This window comes from Coprinopsis cinerea (assembly GCF_000182895.1).
Source record: "Coprinopsis cinerea okayama7#130 chromosome 1 map unlocalized cont3.1, whole genome shotgun sequence".
Taxonomy (NCBI): domain Eukaryota; kingdom Fungi; phylum Basidiomycota; class Agaricomycetes; order Agaricales; family Psathyrellaceae; genus Coprinopsis; species Coprinopsis cinerea.
Genome location: NW_003307544.1, coordinates 3353562 through 3377746, shown reverse-complemented (window position 1 = coordinate 3377746; position 24185 = coordinate 3353562). Strand labels below are relative to the sequence as shown.

At 51.8% G+C, this 24185-nt stretch overlaps 12 protein-coding genes across 12 annotated transcripts; 7 read left to right on the top strand and 5 right to left on the bottom strand.

The window, feature by feature from the left end:
- Positions 1 to 699: 699 nt before the first annotated feature.
- Positions 700 to 5049, bottom strand: CC1G_00611 (hypothetical protein; the record flags this gene model as incomplete). Its single annotated transcript, XM_001829380.2, has 6 exons — positions 700 to 866; positions 918 to 1544; positions 1632 to 1940; positions 1999 to 2497; positions 2642 to 2745; positions 2793 to 5049. 6 exons carry the CDS (start codon positions 5047 to 5049, stop codon positions 700 to 702), a joined length of 3963 nt encoding a protein of 1320 aa, XP_001829432.2.
- A 548-nt stretch (positions 5050 to 5597) lies between these two features.
- On the top strand, positions 5598 to 6481 carry CC1G_13751 (hypothetical protein; the record flags this gene model as incomplete). The annotated part of the gene is made up of 4 exons (XM_002912173.1): positions 5598 to 5656; positions 5721 to 5866; positions 6061 to 6176; positions 6467 to 6481. 4 exons carry the CDS (start codon positions 5598 to 5600, stop codon positions 6479 to 6481), a joined length of 336 nt encoding a protein of 111 aa, XP_002912219.1.
- Positions 6482 to 6867: 386 nt separating this feature from the next.
- CC1G_00610 (hypothetical protein) lies at positions 6868 to 7560 on the bottom strand (the record flags this gene model as incomplete). The annotated part of the gene is made up of 1 exon (XM_001829379.1): positions 6868 to 7560. The coding sequence occupies one exon, from the start codon at positions 7558 to 7560 to the stop codon at positions 6868 to 6870; it is 693 nt and encodes a 230-aa protein (XP_001829431.1).
- Positions 7561 to 9545: 1985 nt separating this feature from the next.
- CC1G_13750 (hypothetical protein) lies at positions 9546 to 10454 on the top strand. Its single transcript, XM_002912172.1, has one exon. The coding sequence runs from the start codon at positions 9589 to 9591 to the stop codon at positions 9994 to 9996; it is 408 nt and encodes a 135-aa protein (XP_002912218.1). The 5' UTR covers positions 9546 to 9588; the 3' UTR covers positions 9997 to 10454.
- CC1G_00609 (hypothetical protein) lies at positions 10283 to 11164 on the top strand (the record flags this gene model as incomplete). The annotated part of the gene is made up of 1 exon (XM_001829378.1): positions 10283 to 11164. The coding sequence occupies one exon, from the start codon at positions 10283 to 10285 to the stop codon at positions 11162 to 11164; it is 882 nt and encodes a 293-aa protein (XP_001829430.1).
- A 352-nt stretch (positions 11165 to 11516) lies between these two features.
- Positions 11517 to 12115, bottom strand: CC1G_00608 (hypothetical protein; the record flags this gene model as incomplete). The annotated part of the gene is made up of 2 exons (XM_001829377.2): positions 11517 to 11943; positions 11988 to 12115. 2 exons carry the CDS (start codon positions 12113 to 12115, stop codon positions 11517 to 11519), a joined length of 555 nt encoding a protein of 184 aa, XP_001829429.2.
- A 1099-nt stretch (positions 12116 to 13214) lies between these two features.
- Positions 13215 to 16225, bottom strand: CC1G_00607 (hypothetical protein; the record flags this gene model as incomplete). The annotated part of the gene is made up of 6 exons (XM_001829376.2): positions 13215 to 13805; positions 13856 to 14158; positions 14213 to 15210; positions 15260 to 15559; positions 15612 to 15774; positions 15827 to 16225. The coding sequence occupies 6 exons, from the start codon at positions 16223 to 16225 to the stop codon at positions 13215 to 13217; spliced, it is 2754 nt and encodes a 917-aa protein (XP_001829428.2).
- Positions 16226 to 16492: 267 nt separating this feature from the next.
- On the top strand, positions 16493 to 17724 carry CC1G_00606 (hypothetical protein; the record flags this gene model as incomplete). The annotated part of the gene is made up of 4 exons (XM_001829375.2): positions 16493 to 16837; positions 16896 to 17133; positions 17192 to 17286; positions 17341 to 17724. Exons 1-4 carry the CDS (start codon positions 16796 to 16798, stop codon positions 17722 to 17724), a joined length of 759 nt encoding a protein of 252 aa, XP_001829427.2. The 5' UTR covers positions 16493 to 16795.
- A 212-nt stretch (positions 17725 to 17936) lies between these two features.
- CC1G_00605 (hypothetical protein) lies at positions 17937 to 18703 on the bottom strand (the record flags this gene model as incomplete). Its single annotated transcript, XM_001829374.2, has 5 exons — positions 17937 to 18139; positions 18191 to 18318; positions 18367 to 18450; positions 18512 to 18568; positions 18624 to 18703. 5 exons carry the CDS (start codon positions 18701 to 18703, stop codon positions 17937 to 17939), a joined length of 552 nt encoding a protein of 183 aa, XP_001829426.2.
- Positions 18704 to 19017: 314 nt separating this feature from the next.
- On the top strand, positions 19018 to 19670 carry CC1G_00604 (hypothetical protein; the record flags this gene model as incomplete). Its single annotated transcript, XM_001829373.1, has 3 exons — positions 19018 to 19216; positions 19277 to 19291; positions 19342 to 19670. The coding sequence occupies 3 exons, from the start codon at positions 19018 to 19020 to the stop codon at positions 19668 to 19670; spliced, it is 543 nt and encodes a 180-aa protein (XP_001829425.1).
- Positions 19671 to 20019: 349 nt separating this feature from the next.
- Positions 20020 to 20690, top strand: CC1G_00603 (hypothetical protein; the record flags this gene model as incomplete). The annotated part of the gene is made up of 4 exons (XM_001829372.2): positions 20020 to 20191; positions 20244 to 20261; positions 20314 to 20543; positions 20616 to 20690. 4 exons carry the CDS (start codon positions 20020 to 20022, stop codon positions 20688 to 20690), a joined length of 495 nt encoding a protein of 164 aa, XP_001829424.2.
- A 545-nt stretch (positions 20691 to 21235) lies between these two features.
- On the top strand, positions 21236 to 22933 carry CC1G_00602 (hypothetical protein; the record flags this gene model as incomplete). The annotated part of the gene is made up of 5 exons (XM_001829371.1): positions 21236 to 21380; positions 21441 to 21713; positions 21766 to 21819; positions 21879 to 21983; positions 22041 to 22933. 5 exons carry the CDS (start codon positions 21236 to 21238, stop codon positions 22931 to 22933), a joined length of 1470 nt encoding a protein of 489 aa, XP_001829423.1.
- Positions 22934 to 24185: the final 1252 nt, after the last annotated feature.

Below are 24185 nucleotides of genomic sequence, written 5' to 3'. Positions count from 1 at the left end.
AAAAGGTCTTGAAAAACAGAAAAAAATCCTGAACCCAGTGGGTTAGACATGCTTCCCTTTCCTCGTCGAGCTTCGCTCCGAGGAGATTTCTTCCTCTTCCCTTGTAGAACTAGTTTATCACAAACTTCCTCGCCCTGTTAAAACCCGAGGACCTATAAATACTTTCAAGTACATACCCACCCGTCCTCAAGCAGATACGAGTCTTACAGCAGACGCCGTCGACCTGCCCTTTTTCATTAACTTTAGCTAATGAACAAGGAACGACTACACGTCGATGTTCGCCTGTCTCTCGCTTCTCTTACGTCGTGCTCTTTGTATTTCTACCCTAGTTAGGCCATGTATTACAGTCCAAAACCTCTATCCTTAATTTATTCGAGCTCTCTTCAACTCAATGTCCCCAACCAAGTCAGAGAAGGTTTCGACGGGCGCCAGACACGTAACAACGAATGAGGATGGTGTCTTGCTCTGTCAAAGTCGCCTGACCGACGTCGTGAATGGCGGTAACATTCCAAAAATAATACCTAAGTATATGTACGAAAGCATATGCTACTACGATAATGTCAACTAAACCCTTTAAAAAGCTGAAAACTAAAACCTCAACAAGGAAACAGGAGAATTAGAACTGGGGTGCCATAAATGTCCTGGATTAAGGAGGTACCCTTCCCTCGACGAAGAAGAGTAGGAAGAGGGAAAAGAAGCCTAATCTAACTGATTGAGGTTCAAGTTCTCAAGTTCTGCAATGCTCGCCTTGATAGTCCGTACTCTCTCTTCTACCGTCGCCAACGTCTCCTGCAAATGCGCCAACTCTTCTTTCCACGACAACGGATTACTTGTCTCACTCGACGTCGGCTCAACGACCACAACAACTGGCGAGGCTGTCAATACTGTCGGGGGTACCGTATACGAGGAGCCCATACCGGGTGTATCCTCCGCCCTTGGACTCTCCGCAGGTTGCAACCTCACAGGCGCATTCGGATACCGATCCCTCAACGCAAACGGATCCTTCTTCCCAGAAGCCAACTCCTCCCACAGCGTCATAACCACACTCTGCACCCACCGCTCCCTCTCCTCCGCCTTCATCATCTCCTTCCTCCTCCCAATCTCCTCCTTCTTCCCCATCCTCACCAACGTATAAAGGTTGCTGATCACCAGAATGACGATGACAAAGTACAGGATGGTCGTGCTCGACGATTGATCCCAGGCATCCCGGACGAGCTCGACAGCACCCTTCGTTGACCTCTGGGCAACCTCGAATGCACCATCAAACGTGTCCAAAGCCCACTGGAACGCACGTCTATTCCGCTCGTGCTCTCGCTGCTTGTTACGCGCTTCCTCCGAGAGATCGGCTTCCTTGGTTTTGGCGCCTTCGACTCCGGGTGCGGTTTCGGATGGTTTCTCCTCGGCGGGCGCAGCGTCAAGAACCGATGCATCCATTCCTTCTGGCACAAACTCGCTCTTGTGTTCCTGGATATAAGCCCTCATGCCCTTCTCCAGGTCACTGTGGAACGCCTTCTGCCCGTCAATAGCGGAACGCTCAATGATCCCTATCAATAGAAACCGACCACACAAAACGTGGTGGCGCCAGTCAGCCTTTTTCATTCCACAGCATAACAAAAAACGCGACGACGCACCCTTGATAAAGCTCCTCCCCGTCCACTCCACCTGCGTGGTCACGATCACCCTACTGGATATCGGACTCGCCCACATGATACACGTCCGCGTCTTAACCGTAAACACCCCACCACTCGGTACATCCGGTGTTCTGGTCGAAGTGATCGTTGACACGTATTGGTCAAAGTCGATGTGCTCTATCTCGTCTTTAATCTCGCATTTAGTTTGTTTGGGACCCATGGACGCGTTGAGAGGTTTGATATAGGACATGTTGCGGGATAGCAGCTTCGAGCCTGGTTGCACTGGCATCCAATCGGACATTTGGATATCTAGTTCATGCCGAGGTTAGCTTTAATGACGCATAGCAACATGAAGTACACGACGCACCCAGAACCTTCTGGTCAGTGACGAGGAACTCTTTAATGAACCCGCTGGCGAATATAAGGTTGTGTATCTTCTCTGGAGAACCAGGGAACACCGCTTCAAGTGCCGTTTCCGTATAATGCCTGCCTTCTCTTCCACACCCACACTGCGTCGCCTTCCTTGTCACACCCTGCTTGCCGCCCGCCCCGCCAGCACCATTAACCACACCGCCATTCATACTCTGGCCAGCGCCTTCAGCTAGACCAGTCGCGCTGCCACCGGCCCCGCTGATAAAACTTGCGCTTCCACCTTCCAGCGAACCACGCCCACTGCGTATAGACTGTACGTCGTCTGGCCTCGAAACGCGCCAGATATTATAGATAACGTCGAAAGTCGTGTCGCGCGAGAGGAAGGAAGCAAACGAGTATTTAGCTTGCCGCGTGGTGATTTGGATGGCGTTGGGGATGACAAAGGCGGTCATCTTCTTTTCCAGCGAGATGATTTCGCATATGGGAATTGACAGCTGTTTGGGTCACGCAATAACGGAATAGGGGAGATACCATCAGTCAAAAATGAAATCGGGATCAAAACACGAGACATGGGCGGGAAAGGGGGGAGGAGGCACACACAATTGCAACACGGGAGTTTCAAAGAGATGAGAACGTACATCGGTAATCCATCCAAAGATGTTGGCGTGGAAGCAGACATGGTTTTCGGAGATGTAGAGGCGACCTTGAATGAGAATTTCGCGCTGGAGGGCGCAGCCGTAGTCTGAAACAGAATGAGAAACTAATACGATTCTACAAGGGCGGGCTCACCTTCAATGAGATAGTCTCCTTCTGGGATGTTGGGGAAGAGTTCATGGAAGTCGGCGTTTCTCTTGTTGCTGGCGACAGCGAACCCGGTCACGGGCATGTCATCGTCCTCGAGATTCAGGTCGTCGAGGAAATCGTCATCTTCGCTACTGTCGTCATCGCTGCTGTCCGTCTCATCCTCTGTATCACTCTCGTTTCCGCTCCCCGCTGCAGAATGAGTTCTCCTTCGGCTAATCCTCGATACACCGCCATCGCTCTCCCCCGAGTAATATTCCGACAGGCCAGCGGTGCTGAGGTTGCCGCCATACGAAGATGCACCGTCCGAGAAGGCTGAAGCTGAAGGTCTCCGATGGTGTTTTCGACTGCCTCCTGCGCTATTGATGGTATGCGCTCGACTCGGATTGGGACTCTTGCTTCCGCTCGACTTCCTAATCCCACTCGTCGATTTAGATGATTTGGGGGAAGTCACGCTCTTGCTACTCTTCGCTCCAGTCGATGTCGCGCTCCTCGACGGACTCTTGCTCAGGTAGGGTGAGCTTGCATTGGGACTCTTCGGCCTTCCAGATCCCGAGGACACGGATTGAACAAGCGGTGGACTCGCCTGTGCCTGATACACAGGCGACACACCCGGGTTCGCAATCGCCAATCCACTAGCCGCAATGGCACCCGCCAACCCAGTCGGCTTTCTCGTCATACTCCTCTTCCACGAACGTTTCTTGTCGGGGGACATCTTCGAGGAGGTACTGATGATGGAGGCCGCATCGTCGTCGACCTTCCGGGGTGATAAAAGGCTGGCGAAACCGCTCCCTCCTCCGTTGTTACCTGCGGATTGCGCAGTGGTTGCACCCGCACCGGCAGATTTTCCATCTCTGGTCGAGCCCGCAGTCACCGGGGTGGGATATTCGGGCATCTTCATCGCGGTTGGGCTTTCGACAATGGAGTCGGTGATAGTGCCCGTAGATTCCTCTTGTGGGAAGGCATTGGGAGGGGAAGTTGCTGCGCGAGCATGGTTGCTGTGGCCGTTACGTTTGCCGAGCAAGTTGGTCGGGAAATTGGGCTGGTTGAGGTCCAGAGGAGGCGGTACATTGTTTAAGGAACGGGACGACGATTTACGTTGGACTTCGTGTTCAGGAGCAAGTGTGGCATGGTTGGAACGTGCCATGTTGTCGACGGTGTCGGGAACAGAGGGAACAGGCGGGATGTCGTCACTGTTTTCCTCGAGTTGGAAGGGGTTAGCTTTGATAGTCGTAGCGGTAGTCGGTGTAGTGGTTGGTGTAGACTTGTCTTCCGGCGGGGTTGTAGGCTTTGAAACTGCTCCTGTTATGTAGCCACTGATAGCAGATGAGATGGAGGCCGTGCGTGGCCGTCTTCCTAAGAACGAAACGAGGACTGAGGCACTTGTGTTTTCTGTACTCGTGGTGGGGCTGGTGACGATCGCGGTGGCGGTTACAGGTGTTGGAGCTGGGTCTTCCGCCGATTTGGGCTGTGAATCGTCCCGCGGTTCTTTCTTGTCGTGTAGCTGTTTGTCTACAGGGGTCTCTTCCACGTCTTGGTCGAGGTCGAAGGAACCAGAGTGGGTGTCGGTTAAGCTGGACGCGTAGAGAAGCGGTGACGGTGGGATGATCGTCACGCCAAGAGTCGTGCTGGTTGTGGCTAGACTCTCTCTGCTGGGGCTTGCGACGATTGAAACGGCTGGGATGTCGTTGTCGCCGTTGGTCGAGTTGGTCGGGAAAGGGTCGGAGTGTGCGGTGGACGGTGGTGTGTCAGTTGATGGGTGTTGGAGTCGCACGATCGGCTTGTCCTTGTTCTTTCCACCAAAGACAGAAATGATCGAATTCCTTCGTGACCTCGGCGCGTTGGACCCTTCAGCGACCGTCAAGGTCTCTGGAAGCGGTGGGACTGGTGGTGCCGGCGATGTCGCAACGCTGTCTCCCTTTTTGTGTAAACTTGAAGAAGAATTTGAATGAATGTGGGTGTTGTTCTCGTCTTTGGGCGCCAAAGGAGTGGAGGCCGCCTTATTTCTGGATAGAGTCGGGAAACCAAACTGGAAGCTGGTTCGTGGTGACTGTGAGGAAGAAGTGTCGACTGATGGCTGCCGCGATTTCCCTGATTTCGTGGATCCGGAGCGGTCCCGGGAATGTCGTTTAGATGTTTTCGTCTCGGTCGTTAATGCGTTCGTTGTTGGGTCGTCGTTGGTCGTCGTTGTTGCTGGGCTTGGGGTTGTGGCCTTGACCAGCTTGCTGAGGAATTTGGGCGCCATTTAGAACAGTAATGAAAGCGGTGATAAGTAGCCACCGGTTGAGTAGGGATCTCGCTGAGAATCAATATAGAAAAAAGAATACAAGAGTTTGGTTCAAAAGGCGGTTGTCCCAAGGCATAAAAGAAGTTGTACAAGAGGAATAGAGAGGTTAGTTCAGGTTTAGCGCCTGGCGTGCGGGGTATTGAGGGCTACGGGCGCTGAATGAAGGAGGGCTCTTGGCCGATGGCTTGGGAGATGGCTGAATGAGAACAAGACAGAACTTCCGAGAAAGCAACCTGCAACTCTCAGGCCCGATTTGCACGCAACGAGGCGCAACGCCCCACTTGTAGCGGCTGTCATCAAAACCATCAACAATACCAAAGAACTCACTGTTCCATGGAAAATGCCAAAGAATTGGAATATAGGCGCTCGCTCTCACAGAACAAGGGAAACGTGTTGATCCCCACAAGACTGCGGAGACATGTGCCCGGACAAATGGCCCCTTCTTTTTCTCTGGTCCCGCCAACATCGGATGGAATAGAACCTTAACTGCAATTTGATCCCGCGCCATGAAAAATTCCACCCGCTCAATTTTGAACTTGAACAACGACGACAACGTCGGGAAGGGGTGAATGGTGCGTGTCCAGAGCTATTCTCCGTGCTCCAGGAAGAAGCTAATGTCAGTCCAACAGAATACGATATGTTGCGATTCTGAAAGCAATCTCATTGAGCTTATCATCGTTTGATCGCTACACCCAGGCGACGGAGTGGTACTTTGAAACTGAAACGCCTTATTCGTTCTATGCCGAGTTCACCGCGGGATGTGTGAAGGCCAGGGGTAAGCGCGTCGAACAAGGTGAGGTGAGGTGAGGTGAGGTGAGCTTGTTTCCAGTCCACGCCCAGATCTACCATTGACTAAAAGGTTGGCCTTGGCCAGGCTCAGTGCCCCAACAAGAACGACATAATCCAAGCAAACATCCGTCATTGCAAAGGAACAATGGTCATTAACGCGCGTAGTAGCAGTTCCTAAAGTCGATCAGGGTGAACTCAAGTCTCCCAGAGAGACGGAGGCCCTGGAGGGTCCAAATCGATCGCTTTGGACACATGAATGCAATATTAACCCCAGGACACCTGGATTGTATAAAGTGGTGTGTCGTGCTTCGCTATTCGCTTCGTCTTGACCTCAGCTGACCGAATCGATAGTACTATAGGCGCCCGCGGTATGGACTCACTCAGGATTTTGGCCCAGCTCCGTTTCGCACAAAACGCACGTGGACCCAGTGCGGCTAGCTCTTTATTTAGACCAGTGGGCTGAAGGTCAAGGATGTGAACGATTTGGGCCCGCCATGGCGCGGTAAATCACCGAGAGGCTGCAATTGTGAGTACCTCCTAGCATCTTAGCCTGGCCTTCAGCTAACCCATGCTCAGGGACACACAGGCCCATGCTTCATAGCCGCCCAATGCGTAAGCGAAATAGCACCAGGGTCCTCACAAACCTGGAGGGCATCAAGGCACGCCAGGTCCGGGGACCAGGATCCCGAAGAGAACCTGGCCTCGAGGTACCTCTCCGGAACTCCCTTAGACGTCTGTAAGTCCAACATTAACACAATGATATAGCGTAACTATAGTACAGGGAGTGCAGCCAATGAGCGACGTGAAAACGAATGGTGGGGTATAGTACTAACAAAAAAGACGAACGTAGATCCGTCAGAAATCGAAACACCACTCCAACAACAAGAAAGCCCTACAGTAAAAGTACAAGTACGTGATTAACTTTTCTCTCTCTACATTGCCTATTGTTCCGTTGATTATTTGCTAGTTTATCATAAGAGAATTAGTTTAATGAGAAGCGAGGGCAGGACTAGTAGCCGCGATGCTCGCATATGTAACCTTCTGCTTGCCTGGCACCATATCATCGTCGATGCATTCCCAAGCATCATTCTCGTCATCGTCTACGACCATATCCCTCGTCTTCCTCCCCGTCGCATTCGTCTCATCAAGCACGATAACGGAGCGAATATGCGGGATGAACTCGTAGTCCCCTCCAAGCCCGCCCTTCTTCCTCGCCTTCTTCGTCTGCACAAGGTCCGCTAGCTTCACCTCGACACTCGGAGCATCAAAATACTCTGCACTAGACACGCAATTGACAGCAGCTGGTGTCACACCCTCCTCCGACGCCGCCACCCAATCCTCGTCACCAACGGCAACACTCCGTTCTCGAGCTCCGTGGTGACGTTGCTGCTGTGCTCCGGCCCTCGTCTTGCTGTTGGACCGACGGCCAGTGGCGGGTGTGTTGGCATGGGTGACTGAGCTGAACGCCTTCCTGGCTTTGTTCCGAGCCCTGTCTAGGGCCTTGAGGTACTTCTGCCTGTCGTGAGCAATTGCGAGGGCGTCTTTGTCCTCTCGGACGTTAAGCAGTGGGGAGAGGGGTGGGGATTGGACGTCGGGGGTTTGCTTCTCAGAAGCTGGGGTGGGGTGGGTGTTGATGGAGGCGGGGACGGGGACGGGACGACGACGCTTGAATGCTGGCATTGTTGTTCAGGGGTTGTATGGGCTATGAAAGGGTGCTTGTTGGGTAAGGGATGGGTTTATAGCAAAGCTGGTTTGGTGGGGTTGCTGGTGGTGGTTGGTAGTCGAGATGCGATACTGCTAGGACCAGATCAAGTCCCGGGTATAGACAACTATTAATGCGCTGGCGGGTGGAATGAGGTGCTTATTGTGGTAGTAGTGCCGGTCAGTTTAGGACTGGTACTAAGCACTCCGGGGTATGGATCAATGACGGAACAAGCGCTTTGTTTGTGTTATGACGATTCTCTCCGGATTCGGTCGTGATGATGTTATGTATGCTCGTTTGTCGGAAGAATGGAGCTGCGTTGAAAGGCTTGAAATGGGTGGCTCAACGCACGTTCAGCGCGAAGCTTAAGTGGGTATGGTCGGTATCTTGAGCGTTGGGCGGTATTACCCAGTGTCCGGCGAGGAGAAGAATGAGATAGGGTTGCGATAGCGGATAATTCGGAGGTGGGGTGAGTCACGACTACTCCGTTATCTCTCTACCGCGGGTCGTGTCGTCTACTGGGGCTTATCGGAGCCTTCTATCTGGCCAGCCCAATGTTAGCTGAAGCAGTAGGTGGTGTCGGTCTATTGGAATGACACTAAGGCTATACGTCTGTACATCATTTCGGTCAGTGACGGGCGCTCCTTCCAGCCAAGCATGACGCCATTCCAGCGGACGTACACACCTTTATTATGACGTGAGCTGCGGGGGCGGAACACAAGAACGACAATCGCGGATGGTTCGAGAACGACGGGCGATCGGTCGCGGAGAACGGATGTAACGGCGAGAGAGGTGTTTCGAGAGAAACCAATGGTGCGCGGGAGAGGAGGGCCTGAGCACAGAAGGGGCGGGTATTTGTAGCGACGGAGAACGATGATAAGTAATGCGGGGTGAGTAAGCCTGATTTCAATAAGCGCTGGTATGCGGCGCTATATACTCCCGTCCTTCCGTTTATAGGTAGCACACAGGAGTTGTTGTCACTGTTGTTGGTCAGAACTGGGGAGGAGTGTTGCGTGGATCGCACCTTCACTCTGAAACAAGCAAGAGCACGTTCATTTATAGGAGGCTCTTCCAGCGAGCCTACATATCAGAGAAGGATGATAAGTAACGCGACGTGGATGGATAAACTCGGAAGGACAACGAACGAGGATGCTTGAAACCCGCTCATGAACGGAGATAAGATAAGAAGGGAACAAACGGATGTCCTCGCATCCTCAGTCAGGGTTCGATGCTTCGCCACGATTCTTATGTTTCTTCATTTGTTGGGGAATCCGAAGCCTGGAGAAGTTGATTGAGATGTAAGAATAGATACCCTCGAAGACCTGTCAACAGGGTTGTTGACGTCCGACGGTACCAGGGATCGCCAACGTGGCTTATTGACAAGAGTAAGCTTCACGCACGCGCGTCAGAGAGCGATAGGGGTTTGCGAATTCCCTGAAGCACGGTCAGCCACAGCCGAGGGAAGCGGAAGCAAACGTGTCAGGGTCCATTCATCAGACTTCCAAGTCCATAAAGTAGGTGCGATGCTGATTTGGGCCTCTTTCGCTCCACCCTTGCGCGATGAGGGTGAGTTGATCAATGAACGTTATAACGCGGCGAGTCTTATCTATGGCGACTATGAGGGCGAGTGTATTGCTGATTCACCCGAGTCGAACCATTTGCCTTTTACTTGAAGTGGGAGGGCTCTACAGAGTGGATTCGTTTAATGACTGCTAGAGAGAGTCATCCCGAGAGAAGGAGATCTGATCCCGCTACTTTTAATGCGCTCGATGTCGTGGTTCTGACTACGTTTCGCACCATAACGTACAGGAGTGCATTGCATTCGAATGGGCGCCAGTACGGCGGACACCGAATCGGGATACCGATTGTCCAGCTGACCAATGCCGAGCCATTGAAAATCAACTGCGGAAAAGATATAAACACGGTCCCTCTAATTGTTTTTTCTCTTCTCAACCCACCACCGCAAAACTTTATCCCAGTCAGAAGGCTTCGTTTTCCGCAGCACGATGTCCAGCTACTGCGAGAAGTGCGATCGCTGGTTCGTCAACGACGACGCAAGGCGGCAACACATGCGCGACTCAAGCCGCCATAACTATTGCGACTGGTGCGATCTCGACTTCTCAACGTGGCGCGGGCTCAAGGAGCACTGGGTTCAGAGCCCCGAGCACAGCTACTGCCAGTACTGTGACGAGCATTTTGAGGACGACGACGAGCTCTACGACCATTTCAGGGAAGACCACGCCTATTGCGAGGAATGCGATAGGGTCTTCAAGAATCGTCGAGGTCTACACGAGCATTACCGTCAGTCGGAGCGTCACAAAGATCGCTACTGCGTCCCTTGTGAGCGCCTGTTCTCAACTGAGCATGGGTATTGGCAGCACCGGCGCACCTCTTACCGCCACCGGTATGATTGAGGTTGCCCGGAGCGCTATAGTACTCCATGGCTCTAGCTGCTCTCGTGCTTCCTTCACCGGGTAAAGCCTGGAGATAGGAGTCAGTTGATCTCTCGACTGGAATGTTCTAGCCGGAACTTCTCCCATTGTTCTCAAATAGGGGCTCCCGACTCGGGCTTTCGCGTTAATATTGATTCAGACTCCGCGAATATATAATGGCGAAGCCGTCGAGTCACCGCCTTTGTTGCTTTCATCCTGTCCACATTGTAATCGCCTCCCAGAAACGCTATACATCTCTCTCTAAACTATGCCGTACTGTCGCAAATGCGAGCGGTCTTTTTCCAACCGTTTTGGATACATACAGCACCTTCTCAACTCGAGCAACCACAACTACTGCCATGCGCATGGTCTCGATTTCTCGTCCCCGTTAGGGCTCAAAGAGCATTATGTTCAGAGCCCAGAGCACGCCTATTGCCAATATTGCGTGGAACATTTTGACGATGAATGGGATCTCGAGGACCATAACGACGCCTTTCACGTCCGCTGCGAGGACTGCAATCGTTTCTTCAAAAACGAGTTCGGTCTGCACGAGCATTACCGCCAATCCCCCTACCATCGCGACCAATATTGCACTCCCTGCAGGCGGCTCTTCACCTCGGAGAATGCATACAAGAATCACTTGCGTTCTTCCATCCACCAACCCAAGAACGTGATGTGTCCTGGGCGTGGATGTGGCATGGGCTTCGTGTCGACCTCCGCCCTCGCCCTTCACCTCGAATCAGGCGGCTGCCCGTCTGGGATCACACGCGCAGAAGTCAACCGTATCATCCGCCACTATGACAGGAACAACGTCATTACGGATCCGTCTAGGATGATTGGAAACGGAGGCCGCGGGGACGATGTGACCTACTATGCCACCGGTGCTTCGTGGAACGGCTGGGCGTACGAGTGTTGCATCTGTCACAAGGAGTACTCGACTTTGCGCGCCTTGAACCAGCATCTTGGAAGCCCCCGACATCAGAGCAAGATTTACGTCTGTCCTTGGAGTACCTGTGGGGCGCGGTTCACGACACTCAGTGGGTTCTGTCAGCACGTCGAGAGTGAGAGTTGTGATGTTCTTCGGGCGAATCCTTTGGCGAAGCGAATTGTCGATGGAGCTGTCAGGAATATGAGAACCATTACCTATTGACGTCTTTCTTGTTGGCCCAGTATTACCTGTTCTCTTCACGTTTCAGGTTGACTCGCTTGGAGGTCCCGATTTACAGTAAAGGACTCGCCCGATCTCTTCACCCTTTATTCATGTATTCTGTGGCCGTCTCTGTCTTCGGCGTCGTCATGAAACTTTTATCTTGTATTTGGCCTTGATTCGTCGCCTCGTTGTAACATTATATTTATGTCCCATCAACATTGCAGATATGTATTGAAAGTAACTTATCGAAGGCTGTCCAACCAATACCTGCTCACGGATACCGTTCAGCATTCAGCGAGACGAGACACATAGGTGGGGGAGTAATTCAACTCACGATTGTCGTTCCGAGTCTCTACCACGTACCACTGGCAGCTCGCACGGCCATATCCCATATGTCTTCTATAGCAAGTTCCTGTTGACCCCTATCTCCCGGACAAGCCCCGCTCTCCAAATGTGAGAGAATCGCGCTCAGCGTCTGCCTGTGGAAGCCACAACATGGGCACTCATAGAGCGCAGGTTCGTGGGCTGGTGAACGAAGATGCTGCCTCAGTGCATGTGCATTCCTGTGCCGTGTCCCGCAAATGCAGACAAGCATAGAGCCTTCCCTCCGCGCATATGATCCCAATGTGATGTCCTCGATATCTTGATCACTGAGGGAGCCGGCCACGACGCCTTCCTTCACAATGTAGTTGTAGTAGTCCGCTTGGCACATGTTGTCGTTGAATGTTTGGCGGTTGATGAACCGACATCCTTGAGAGTCGATATGGCCGACGGCAGCGCTGCGAGAGATGAATGTGCGGGGACAGCCTCTCGCAGGGCATACGAACTCTGGGACTTGGTGAATTCGCGAACGGAGGTGGTTTTGGAGCTGGTTTCCATCGTCGAAATGTATGTCACATCCTTCGCAATAGTGGTGTCTGTCGGAATCCACCCAGTGCCGCTTGAGGGCATTGTGATCCACGAAGTCGAGGATGCAAATGGAACAGTGCTGGTGACCGTTGGCCGGATACCCGCCTAATACCATACCATCCTAGGTTACCCTGACAGGTCACACATACCATGTGTGACCTGCCAGGATTAAGAGACAAAGTCACGCGCAACAAGCGCCCATAACTGCACGTTTGACCTGCAGTCTTGAACAACCGCAGAAGTCTTTAGTTCAAACATCTGGTGAATGATGCCCTGCTGTCCCCTGCGACGTCTGAGGGAGTGTGCAAGATAAACCGCTAAATTCGGGACTGATCATTACCAATCCCTCTTTCGGTATACAGTCGCTACCAACCGCACCCATAAAGTCACGCGCAACAAGCGCCCATAACTGCATGTTTGACCTGCAGTCCTGAACAACCGCAGAAGTCATTGCCTTAAATATCTAATTGAGCGTTCCCCTGCTGTCCCCTGCGACGTCTGAAGGAGTGCACAAGATAAACTGCTAAATGGGACTGTTCTTTACCAATCCTTCCTTCGGTTATGCAGTCGCTACCAACCGCACCCATATTGGGCTGGCAAAGAGTGGGAACCAGCTACTGCAGGGGTTGCCAAAATTCCTCCGTCCAGCAGCTCTCGACAACTGCACCGACATATTTGCAGGACACCAATCCGGGTTGGGGGGAAATATTAGCTTACAGAGTGCAGTACCCTGCGACCGCCGGACAATATATACCGCCACGTGATCGACTCCCTGGGGCGCGTTCAGGGAGCGCATCACTTGATGTGGCGGCGACGTCATAGGTCACCAATTGGCCTCCCAGTTGGCGGCCTATGACGTCATTGAACCTCTCGTTCACAGCTCGAGCGTCCGTCGTGGGCTCAGCGCGCAGCGCTCAGCAGTACCCAGTAACTACATCCACTAGAGGTGTAGAGAGCAGTTCCTGGTAATGTCATAACTTCGCCACACAATTTTCGGATCCCCGTCATGTGAAATGCCATGGCCTATGACCGGATATAAGGGGCTGCTTGAGGACACCCTACAGTATACAGAAACTTCATCTTAATAAGACCTGCTGATCGTACAGTCTCCAAGAACTGCAAGGCACATATATTTCGAAATCTACATAGCTAATCGAGCACGCTGTCGGTTCCAAGCAGACAGGAACACCTTGGTGTAAATGATGGCCCTCGTTTGCGACATATAACTAACTGACTTTCGAATCCTCTTCAAAACACCATTCCCGCACTCGCCTGCGCTCGAGTTGATAGGAACCAGCCTTGGGTCGACGTTGGCGTATTCTGAGAGAAAGCACGCAGGGCTGCATTTCGAATGGCCTGTGCTATGAAAATGGTCAATAGCAAACAGTGTGTTAGCGAAAAAGAGCGGTTCGCGTAGCATGCAGTATGGTCCCAGCGCGCAAGCAAAATCGTATACCACCCGTTTAGGGGCTATAGGCCAGCGGGTAACAAGTGCGGAGAAGACATCATCACGGCCTTCACTCTCCGCAATGCAATGGAACCCATAGCAAATGCTATGGGTGCACCAAGCAACCATGATACCCCCAGTGAGGCGCCGTTGCCCGTACTGGGAGTAGTATTTCCCGCACCGGTCTCCTCGTCGTTTGTCTGGCTTGTCCTTCTGCTGATCCCCACGCAAGCCTGGATACTTTGGGCGATTGCGAATCTTTGGCATGCCATAGAGACACCCAGTCTAGGACAAACCGTGAGCAAGACGACGCCGATGTATTTGAAAACACGCACCTTTTTCCAGTCCAAATCTTCTTCAACTTTTTCAGTCCCTGGGTTCGTTGACACTTCCGGAGAAATCGAAGGCAGCGGTGCCTCAACGATCAGGTTGCGCAGCGTTTCACGCGCGACGCGTTCAATCCATTGGATGATTGGAATGATCTCCTCCATGGTAGTGTGGTGGTTGAGGAGGGTATAGACGGCCGGGACGGATAGTAGCGACGTGAGGTCTGTTGTTTCCGGGTGTGTGAGAAACTCCCGAAGAGCCAACAGCGATGGGTAATTGACAAGTTGGAGGACAGATTCTTCGGCTGCGATCTATGGTTCAGAAAGGTCAGAAAAGCATTAAGACACAAGAAACAAGAAACACACCTGCTTGAAGAAGTTTTTGTAGACACTGGAGCCCAGACGTCCACTCTCCAAAGCAACAGCTCCGAACTGGAGCCTAAAAAGGTCTGCCAACGCCGGGCAAGACCCCCGAAGACCGTCCACCACTGTTGAGACTCGATCCAGGTATTCGCGTGCCAGAGTTGCTCGCCTGTGAGCCTCTTGCTGACTGACACTGGAAGGAGAGGTGGTCGGGGGTTGAGCCAGGTCGTTTTCATCGTCATTCTCATCGCCCAAGCCCGGACCCTTCAAAACAACACGGATAAGCTTTCGAAGATGCGGATCACCGATGAGCTGCTGCTTGGGGAAGTACTTGACGTTCTTCCGGACGAGGGACGATTCTGAGGTGACCGTGGGTGGACGAAGGGATGAAGTGACGTGCTTGCGACCAAACGCAACAGTAATGCCATCCCATATCACAGTCTCGGGGCTGGGACCACACCGTTTGCATGCCATATCGTTCTCCCAGCCCTGGAGCGACACATATGCGAACCAAACCGTCCTGAAAAGGTCTTCCCCCATGAAGACAGTGTTGGACAAGTCGTATCGGCGCTGCATTTGAACCACCCATGCCGTGAAAGGTGTTTCCGAAGAGGTGTAGGCACTGGTGTACTCGTCGAGGAGCTCGTGCGAGACTAAGACTGAATTGTTGTAGTTAAAGAGCCCCTCGTGGCGAGGGTCAGGTCCGATGAAGCGTCGACGCGAAGGGGGACACTGGGGGCATCGTTGGAGCTGGATCTGGTGAACGTAGACTGTGGTGAGGGTGTATACTCGACAGGTGCGTGTGATCGTGTCGTGTTCGGGGTTGTAGAAGGTTCGGGTGCCTGCACATGGGCACGACGACTTTGAATCCAACTTGATGGGTGTGGATGGCGGGAGGCGATAGGGAGAAGGTCGTTCGTACAGGCTTTTGTCGGTAGGGAGAACAGCCCAGGCAGGTGGAAGGATGGGTTCGTGTGAAATGGAAACAAGATTTGAGTGTGCTGAGGTTTAAAATTAGGGATTATTCAACCATACACAGAGCAGACATACCGAGATCTTCAATTTGACGCGCATCCGTCACCTCAACCCCGTGCTCTCCATCTACAGCCTCTCCAAGTTCGCCGTACAGTTCCGTGAGCTGGGCGAGAGCCATGTTTACATGAGCGCATGTTTGGGACCCTGGATCCTTCGAACAACGCCATATGCCGCTTCCAGGAGACGACCCCTTATGGGAAACAATAGCACGGCCTTTCAGGGATGCTGAGGAAACACTCTTGACAGAGAAAAGCGAGTGTGTTGCCTGGGAGTTGGGAATAGCGCGCTGGCGGAACAGAATGGCTGATGCAATTTCTAGCTTAACCATAAGCTTTGAATCCCATGAGATAATTAGGAACCATCGCACCTGTATCACTCTCATTACCCTTCTGGACTAAAGACCCGGCGTCGTAGGACTCAATAAACCTCCTGTGGATGCACAGAACCTCATCTTCCATCCCATGTGGGCAGGTACAAACAGTATGGATTGCATCGCTAATGAACAGATATTCGAGGTGGTACCAACTGTCCTGCAGTTCCATTGGTAAGTAAATAGGATGTTAACGAGGTGATGAAACTTACTAGAGCTTGGTTACGCCGTACATCCCACCCTTGTACTACGAAGAGTCGTTCGTGGAGGTGGTAGAAACCCGCCGTGTAGCTGTGGATGGCGTCCACAAAGAGCTCGAGCATAGCCTCAGAGACCTCGTCGTGCCGAGGTCTCGTGGGAAGCTGATGCCACTCGGCAGTTGAGCCTGTCAAATCGTCCCCACCATTGTCGTTGGTTTGGACTTTGCTTCGACTCTGAGATAACGCCCCTCTTCTTCGCGGTTTCACAGGTGCCACCATCGTCCGTTGAGCTTTCGTAGGTGAGTGCCATTCTGGATCGTCTATCGAGTTCAATAGCTCTGACGGGAATGAAATAGGTGCTTCGTCATCGTTGTCCACAGCGGAGAGGAGTCTCTTGGGGCGTCGCTCCATCCTGAGAGTGTTTCCTGTTGGAAATGAAGTCAATCCATTTTCCTAAGTCACTTCGGAAGGGCCATTTCCATGTGGGGATTGTTCACATGGGCCAAGATCCCTGCGAGCACTGCTGCACATTGCTCCCTGGTGATGGGGATCGACGCCACCTATTCGGAATCGGGGGCCTATCGGCTGGCGTCGAGACTTTGCAATCTTGTTTTTTCTATCGTGTAAGCATTTTTTTATTTATCCTGGTCTGTTATCGGAAACTGAAATTATCATCCCGACCCATATATGCGGGACTTGACCGTCGCACCAGTCCTTGTTTCCCCCGACTTGACCTGATGGCAACCACTCGTGCTAAGGGGAAGTCATCCACCCCTTCGCCCTCAAAGAAACGTGCTGCCCGTCACTGTCGTAAGTGCCCAGGGTCTCCTTTGCTGGCCAGTTGTCCCTGTCGTCGTCGTGGTCGTCGTTCTGCGGTGAGTTTCCCTGTTTTCCTTTTTTTCTTTCTTTTTTTTTCTCGCCCCGTTGGACTTTTCCTGACAGTCTCTTAGCCCTCTACGTCTTCACAGGCATCAGGCGTCAATGTGCCCAATCCTCAAGGTGGACCGTTGGGTGTGGCTTCAGGTAACAACGGTGCGTTTTTATTTTTGCTATTGAAGGTCAACCTGATTTGCTGACGCAGTATACTTGTGCAGCGCTGCCACCACTTGACCTAGCCTTTGTGCCAATAGACCCCGCTCTGTTGGCAGAGGACGCTCAGCGGGCTCAGCAACCGCAACCCCTTCAGCCATCGTCCTCACCCCCTCCTCTTTCTCCATCCTCAGCGTCGGTCACTGGGTCAGGACGTCGGATCCGTCCTTCGAATCAGAACCCGATTTATGGTTTTGTTGATGGTGCTGGCCGTGGTAATGCCTGTCTTCGTAAGTGCTGACCCATGCTTATATTTTTTTTTGAGATTTATAACCCTTATTTTCGTAGGTGTTGCTCGAGTTCGTAAGCTCGAACCACCCTTTGCACTCCAGACCGATGCCACTCGCAAGTTCGATGAGTGGACTCGGGATCTCCTCACCCGGGTAAGTAGTTCATTTTTTATCCTGCTATCTTTTTGTCCTCAACGCCCCCTGAAGGCCGAGTCCATCTCCACGCGAACCGGGAGCTGGGTATATATCGCCGTCCACAACCCCAATTCCCGCACCCCTTTTACTTGGTTTACCTCGCGCAAGCTTCGTCGCGAGGCCCCTGGTCTTGTCCAGGAGGTCCACTCAGTTGTCAGTAAGACCATGAAGGCCGTCGTTGCAGGTGTCCGCGAGTCAGCGACTCAGTTGGAGGCGAGTAGGATTGATGCAGAGACTCGGGCTGATGCGGCCACTCAGCATGCAACCCAAGTCTCTGAGGAGAATAGGCGCCTGAAGGCTGATTTGGAGGCTCGTAACCGCCTTCTCGCATCCCTCCTCTCTAACAACCCTGGTGTTATTACTCAGTTCACTGTTCCCGGTTCGTCATCAGCTTAGCCGTAGTTACTTGTATCTTCTGTACTACGATTCCTTTTTAATACACTCGTCACCTTGTGTTATATATGAGTCTTCGTTCGAATTAAACCGCCGAAGTGTGATAGGACACGACTTGAACTGAACGTCTTGAGTGTGTTCTTCAACATGAGTGTATCCCACAAGACGACAAAACATTAGAATACATCGATTGTGACTGTATTGCGCAATGTAGACTACTTCTGGAACAAAAGGTAGCCGCTCTGGAACGCGGTTAGGAAGTCATCGAAAGTGCCGAGAAGATGGACTTCGATATCCTCTACATTAGCAATCGCCTCCTGAACGTCTTTGAGCATTGCATCGACCTTCCGGAACTCTGGCCCTATCCCGCAGACCTGGAGAAGAGTCTGGTGTGCGCTGAGAATTTCGTTTCTCCAATCTGAGAGTCGTGAGGATCTCAGTTGAACCAACGATCGAAGGTGTCGTACACCTTCGCCTTGCTTCGCCAGCTCAATGAGATACTTGCAAAATGAGTTATGGTACTCAAAGGGCGCATCACCAACTAGGCACTTGAATGCTCGGTAGGGCGCTAGAGCTGCTTCTGTAGATATTTTGACTCTGTACCTTGTTAGACCAACTGTCATCGGAAATCAATAGATACGATACCTGGAGTCCTCGGTTTCGGTGATTACTGGCTTGGTGTGTTGAACAGATGCCTTCGCCTTGTTGCAGACCTTTTGGCGCCGATCCCTAGATATCAAGCAGTATGTTAAGCTTTAAGTTTATCAACAGGGACCATGTACCCTCTCACCGAGCTTTAATCGAGGCGCGCGTCTCCTTTCGGCGCTTATTTATTTCGTCTTTGTTCCTGTATATATTAGATTAACATGCAACCAGAAGAAGGCTTCTTATACCAGTCTTACTTCGCATAGTACCGCTTATTCTTTTCGCGATTTGCTGCCTTGCGTTCGGCCTTGGTTGCGTACTTCTTTGGTCGGGACATGGGGTTGGTGATGGTCGGCGGGAAACCTGTGTGAGATTCAGTGTGCGTTTAGGGTTCGGTTGTCTGACTTTTTGACCACGGCGACTAGTGTCAAGCGGTTTGGACCATCTGAAGCGTCTATTATTTCTACGAATTTACATTAATTTCCAGGAATATTTATCTCAGAAGATACACTATGAAGTGAGATTTTTGAACGGGGGATGAGCTTTGGTCTGTGCGCTGATGCTTCGGCACTTTGCGGCTGACAGTTTGGGTCGCCACACTCTGTTTTCTGCTCCCTCAAGCGTCCTGCCACCTCTCTTGACTCTCCCTTGATGCCGCCTGGTCTGATTCAACTTTCAATCGAAACCCCTACCTTACCGATTCCTGCTAACGCAGTGATTGCGCAGGAGGAGGCTCTTCGAAATGAACTTCGTCGCAACCTGCCTCAGATGGAGCTCAACCAGTGGTGCCTCCATTTATTGTATCGGTCATGGTTCATGGACGATTCAGGTGTCTACCGTATAAACAAAGGTACGCTTCAGTCTCCCGTTTCATTTTAGGACTGACAGACTCACCACAACTTTCCCCCAGCCAATGGCAAGCCTGGTGCGCTCTCTTCTTCACATATAGATCCCATAGCTGACCGCTTTGAATAGATAAGAGGGTCAAGTACACCCCTGAGGACCTGTGGAAGGAGTGGGTGCGTCTCACAGGCATTGTACATGCCTCTTCACAGGTCTTCACCGCCAAAATCCTCCCCAAAATCGACTGTATTCTCGCCTCGCGTCACACATTTGAAGACCAGTTCTCCGAGGCCTTCAACCTTCGACTCGAACATAATTTGTCTACCCGTATGCCCGTTGGCTTCGACCGGGCTTGGAAGATCACCAACTTTGCACATCCCTTTGAGCTGGAGGAAACCGGTGATAGTGATGTCCGGATCGCATTGTGGGTGGCAGATAGGATCAAGGCGGTTATGGGATGATAAGGGGCTGTATTTCTGACTCTATCGAACATATGTATATGAACTACACCACGTCTTTCCTCCCTTCTACTCTTCTCCATCGAATATTCACACCTGAGCCTGTTCTGGTCATCTCGTATATGCTCTCTACATCGCGTTCACCCCTCAATGCGCATCATTCATTTTGTGGACTCGGCCCAACTTGCATTGTGTTTGAATAAACCTATTTACGAGAAGGGTAGGCCGATTCCGCCCGCAGTCGGATTGCTCTTGCGTGATTACGATGGGTTCTCACAAAATACCCCTAGGAGACCGAGAAAACATAAAAAGGCATGGCAGGCCGTCCCTTTCGGGCATAGACACCGTGGTTATGTCGCCCAATCCCGTCTCCGACCCTATCAATTCGCACAACCTCGCAGAAGTCAGGCGAGAATTGAATCGTGTTCCCACTGATGCAGAAATCGTCCATGTCGTCAAACACTGGGCTGCCTGCTACTTCGAACCCGATCCTGAGTCAGGCCGATTTTGGATCCGTAGTTCTGGTGTGTATATTTTTGTGGTAGTATAGCAAATGATTCTGACCTGTCTCTACAGTTACAGGGCTCCGTGCTGGTGTGTCGTCTCCATTCTATCCCTTATCAGCGTGCCTGAAAAATTGTTCAAGATCCTCCCCGGTCTGTGGACCGAGAATCCATGCTGGCGCTCTATCAGCAGACTCTTTGCAAATATCGACAGGCATGTGAAGAATTTAGGGTGCATGGAAACGAATCCATCAGAACGTTGCTTGAAGGAGATTCCAGTGTTGATGACACCCTTGAAAAGGGGGCTTTCATCCGGGCTGATATATTGGTCCCTATGCGATGTGTTGTGGAGGATGATTGCTGTGGTCGAATTGTCCGTTGGGGTTGGTCATTGATTGGAAGGCCCAGTTCTCATGTTTTAGATATACTACCCTAATTGCTCTAGCATATTCTTTCAAATGTCAACCGCCTGCGTGAAGTCCTGTGGAGCTTTGGAATGAAATGGCAAGCACTGGTTTGATATCCGCCGGAGCTCGACCTGTTTGGGAAATTGATCGAACCGTGCTTTGATCGGAGTCATCGGACCACCCATATATGGATGGTGGATTACCCGCTTTTGAGTTCTGCCATATTGACGGAGGTTTCATTCTTTTAGCATCTCTAACAGCGTAAATAATGCAAGTTTGCAGAAAGGAAATATTCTATTTGCTACACTACACAGGTATGTACTTCTGAGGATAGTCTCACAGAGTGGCTAAAATGGATGACACCACATTCCCTGAGCGTCTCGATCATAATTCCAAATTGCTTTTTCCAGAAGCTGTCCACACACGCAACTCGCGAGCCGATCTATCGATCTATCTCTAGTTTGTAATAACTGTCGTCAGGGATAAAATTTCTGACGTCAAGCCACCTGCGGAAGTCCGATGGGTATGGCACTCCGAAATCAGGCAAGCGACAAACACCCTCAGAATGCCATGTTTCTACGCACTGCAGGCTCTCGCATTCCCCTCAACTGCCTCTAACTCATCTCTCGTCTCTCTTGACTGCCGTATTAGTGTCATCATGTCTGAGCAACCGGCCAGTGCATCGGCGCCTTCAGAAGAGTACAAGGCAATGATGAAGAGTTTTCTCGACCTGCAAGTCACCGTGGATGCTGCCATCGCCCGTAAGGAGGACCTCGAGGCGAAGATCAAGGCACCCAACACTGGTACGTTTCTCGTCTTGATTCCGATCTTGAGTCTAATGCCCTGGATGTTATCACGTTTAGGTGCCAGCACGAAGGCTAGCCTTCGCGCTGATCTTAACGCCACAGTCCGCACTCTTAACGTTGATCGTATGAAACTCGGTCGCATCAAGAAACAACTTGTGAAGTTTCCTGAGGGTACTGCTTTGGTCGAGCGGTTGAAGGAGGAGAAGGAACATGCGGCAAAAGAAGCAGTGGATACTGGGAAGGAGGAGGAGAATATAGACAAGGGCCAGGGCAAGCGTCCTCTTCCAGACGATCCAGCGGAGGAGGGAGCCAAGAAGCGGCGTGTTGGGGGTGAGTAAATCAATATCTTTGTTTCTTATTCCTTGAACTAACCATATCTAAGATAAGGAAAAGCCGGGCGCACAGGAGTCTCTTAATCCGAACCCCCCTGTCAATGGTATGTGCACGATTCCAGCTGAGTCTTACGTGGAGCAAAGCTAACCCCTACGGCTGCAGGTGGTAGCGATTCAGAGTCCGATTCTGAGACGGAGACTGTGAAGAAGCCTCGGATGGCTGATCGCTGGTACAAGCTGACCTCGGAGCAGCGACGTCGCTTACTGAGTTAGTCTTTCATTGTCTTTACGCCGTTCTTTCTGTTCTGACACTCCCTTTACTTAGAGAAGTACACTGCAGCGGTCCAGAACCTCCTCCGATCCAAGTTCTCGCGTCTCCCACCCACCGTCCTTCGCACTTGGGCTCGTCGAGAACAAACGTTCTTTACGGAGCTTGGTTTCTTCAATCGTTTCCTCGCAATGTGGGCTTTTGTTAAAAAGGGGGATTCGGTGATGCGGTGTCATTACCACGAGATCAACGACCACTCGTGCAAGGTCAACGACATTGCCGCTCACGAGGGAAAGACTAAGAACTCGTTCAAGGTCACTGGCGTCCCTTTTGAGTCCATCACCAAGCCTCTCTTCGACCCCGTCTCACAACCCGCTGCTAAAGGTCTGAAACTCGACCGTCGACGCTCCGACTATCCCAATTCCTCCGACGAAGAGGACTCCACCGATGCACGACCAGTTTACCGCACCATCGATGATCTCTACCGTCTCTGTCGTGTTCGAAATGGGCGTCGGATTCTCCACTGTGGATGCGATCTGGAGGAAGCTCTGTTTGGGTTTTTCATCTGGAAGAAATTCGTTAACATTCAATCTCGCTCCCGTACAGAAACTGAAGAACCTTTCGAGAAGCCCTTGGACCCGCGCACGCGCCACTATCTGTACGTCATCTTCAACTCCTTTGGCCTCAAAGTCGACGACCTCTACACATATGACGAGAACGGCAAAAAACGTACCCAGCAAGATATCCTTTCCGCCATTATTCGCAGTATCAAGGCAGCATTTGCACCTCGCATCCAAGAAGAACAGAGGGTCGCCGAAGAGGAGAAACGAAAGGCATCTCGTTCTGCACCTCAATACTGGGAGATCGATGACTCCAAAGAAAGGGACATGTTCAACTTCGACGACGACGACGAGGAGGCGTTTAAGCGTATGATAGCTGATCTGGATTAGTACATGACGCTCCACTTGTTTCTGTACTTGTTTTATCATCAATCTATCCACTGCACGCTTGTAACAGTCATTCCGCGTTCAAATGAGGTCTATTTAGACATTGGTAAGCCAGTAGCACCACACGTATCGAAGCCTTAATCACTAAATTGTCTTCTGACTACGATCGAGACCAACTGATTGACCAGCAGTAGCTGGGCACTGCAACCAACTCAAAGAGGAAATGACAAGTCCAAACATTAACCCGTCTCGCAGCCCTGCAGTCACAGTGAACAGAAGGAATCGAGGTCATTTGGCTGCAGTAGCCATCGACTGCACACTATCACTCATATATAGCCTACAGTTGCCTACAATGTTCTCGTTTGTGCGTACCATCTCTGGTAGCAACGGCATTGAGTTGAGCTACCTCGCAGTAGCCCAAAACGGGCAACTAATGGTTCTACTCGAGGAACTGTCATCACCAACTGCCAGCCAAATAGCGCAACTCAAGAGGAACGGGCGCTTAATGATCTGACACCACATACTGTCACCAGGAACGGGTGCTCAACGATCTGACACCACGTGCCGTCGCCACCGACTGCTGCGGGAACTCCAGGTTGCCCAAGCAGTCACTGGTGACGTCGTAGAGTACGTCGGGATCAAGTTACGCGTACCCTGGTGACTGCGAGGTACATGATTACGATGGGGTCGCAGTCACCAGGAACGGGCGCTCAACGATCTGACACCACGTACCGTCGCCACCGACTGCTGGGGGAACTCCAGGTTGCCCAAGCAGTCACTAGTGACGTCGTAGAGTACGTCGGGATCAAGTTACACGTACCCTGGTGACTGCGAGGTACATGATTACGATGGGTCGCAGTCACCAGGAACGGGCGCTCAACGATCTGCCACCACGTACCGTCGCCACCGACTGCTGGGGGGACTCCAGGTTCCCCCAGCAGTCACTAGTGACGTCGGGGTGTGCTCAGGGCTCAATCACACGGACCCAGGTGACTGCGACCTATCACATCCGTGTACCTCGCAGTCACCAGGAACGGGCGCTCAACGATCTGACACCACGTACCGTCGCCACCGACTGCTGGGGGAATTCCAGGTTGCCCAAGCAGTCACTAGTGACGTCGTAGAGTACGTCGGGATCAAGTTACGCGTACCCTGGTGACTGCGAGGTACATGATTACGATGGGTCGCAGTCACCAGGAACGGGCGCTCAACGATCTGCCACCACGTACCGTCGCCACCGACTGCTGGGGGGACT

What these genes read in the sequence shown, in the direction of transcription:
- CC1G_13750 (XM_002912172.1), top strand. Translation starts at nt 9,589, where the DNA reads ATGTCCAGCTACTGCGAGAAGTGCGATCGCTGGTTCGTCAACGACGAC.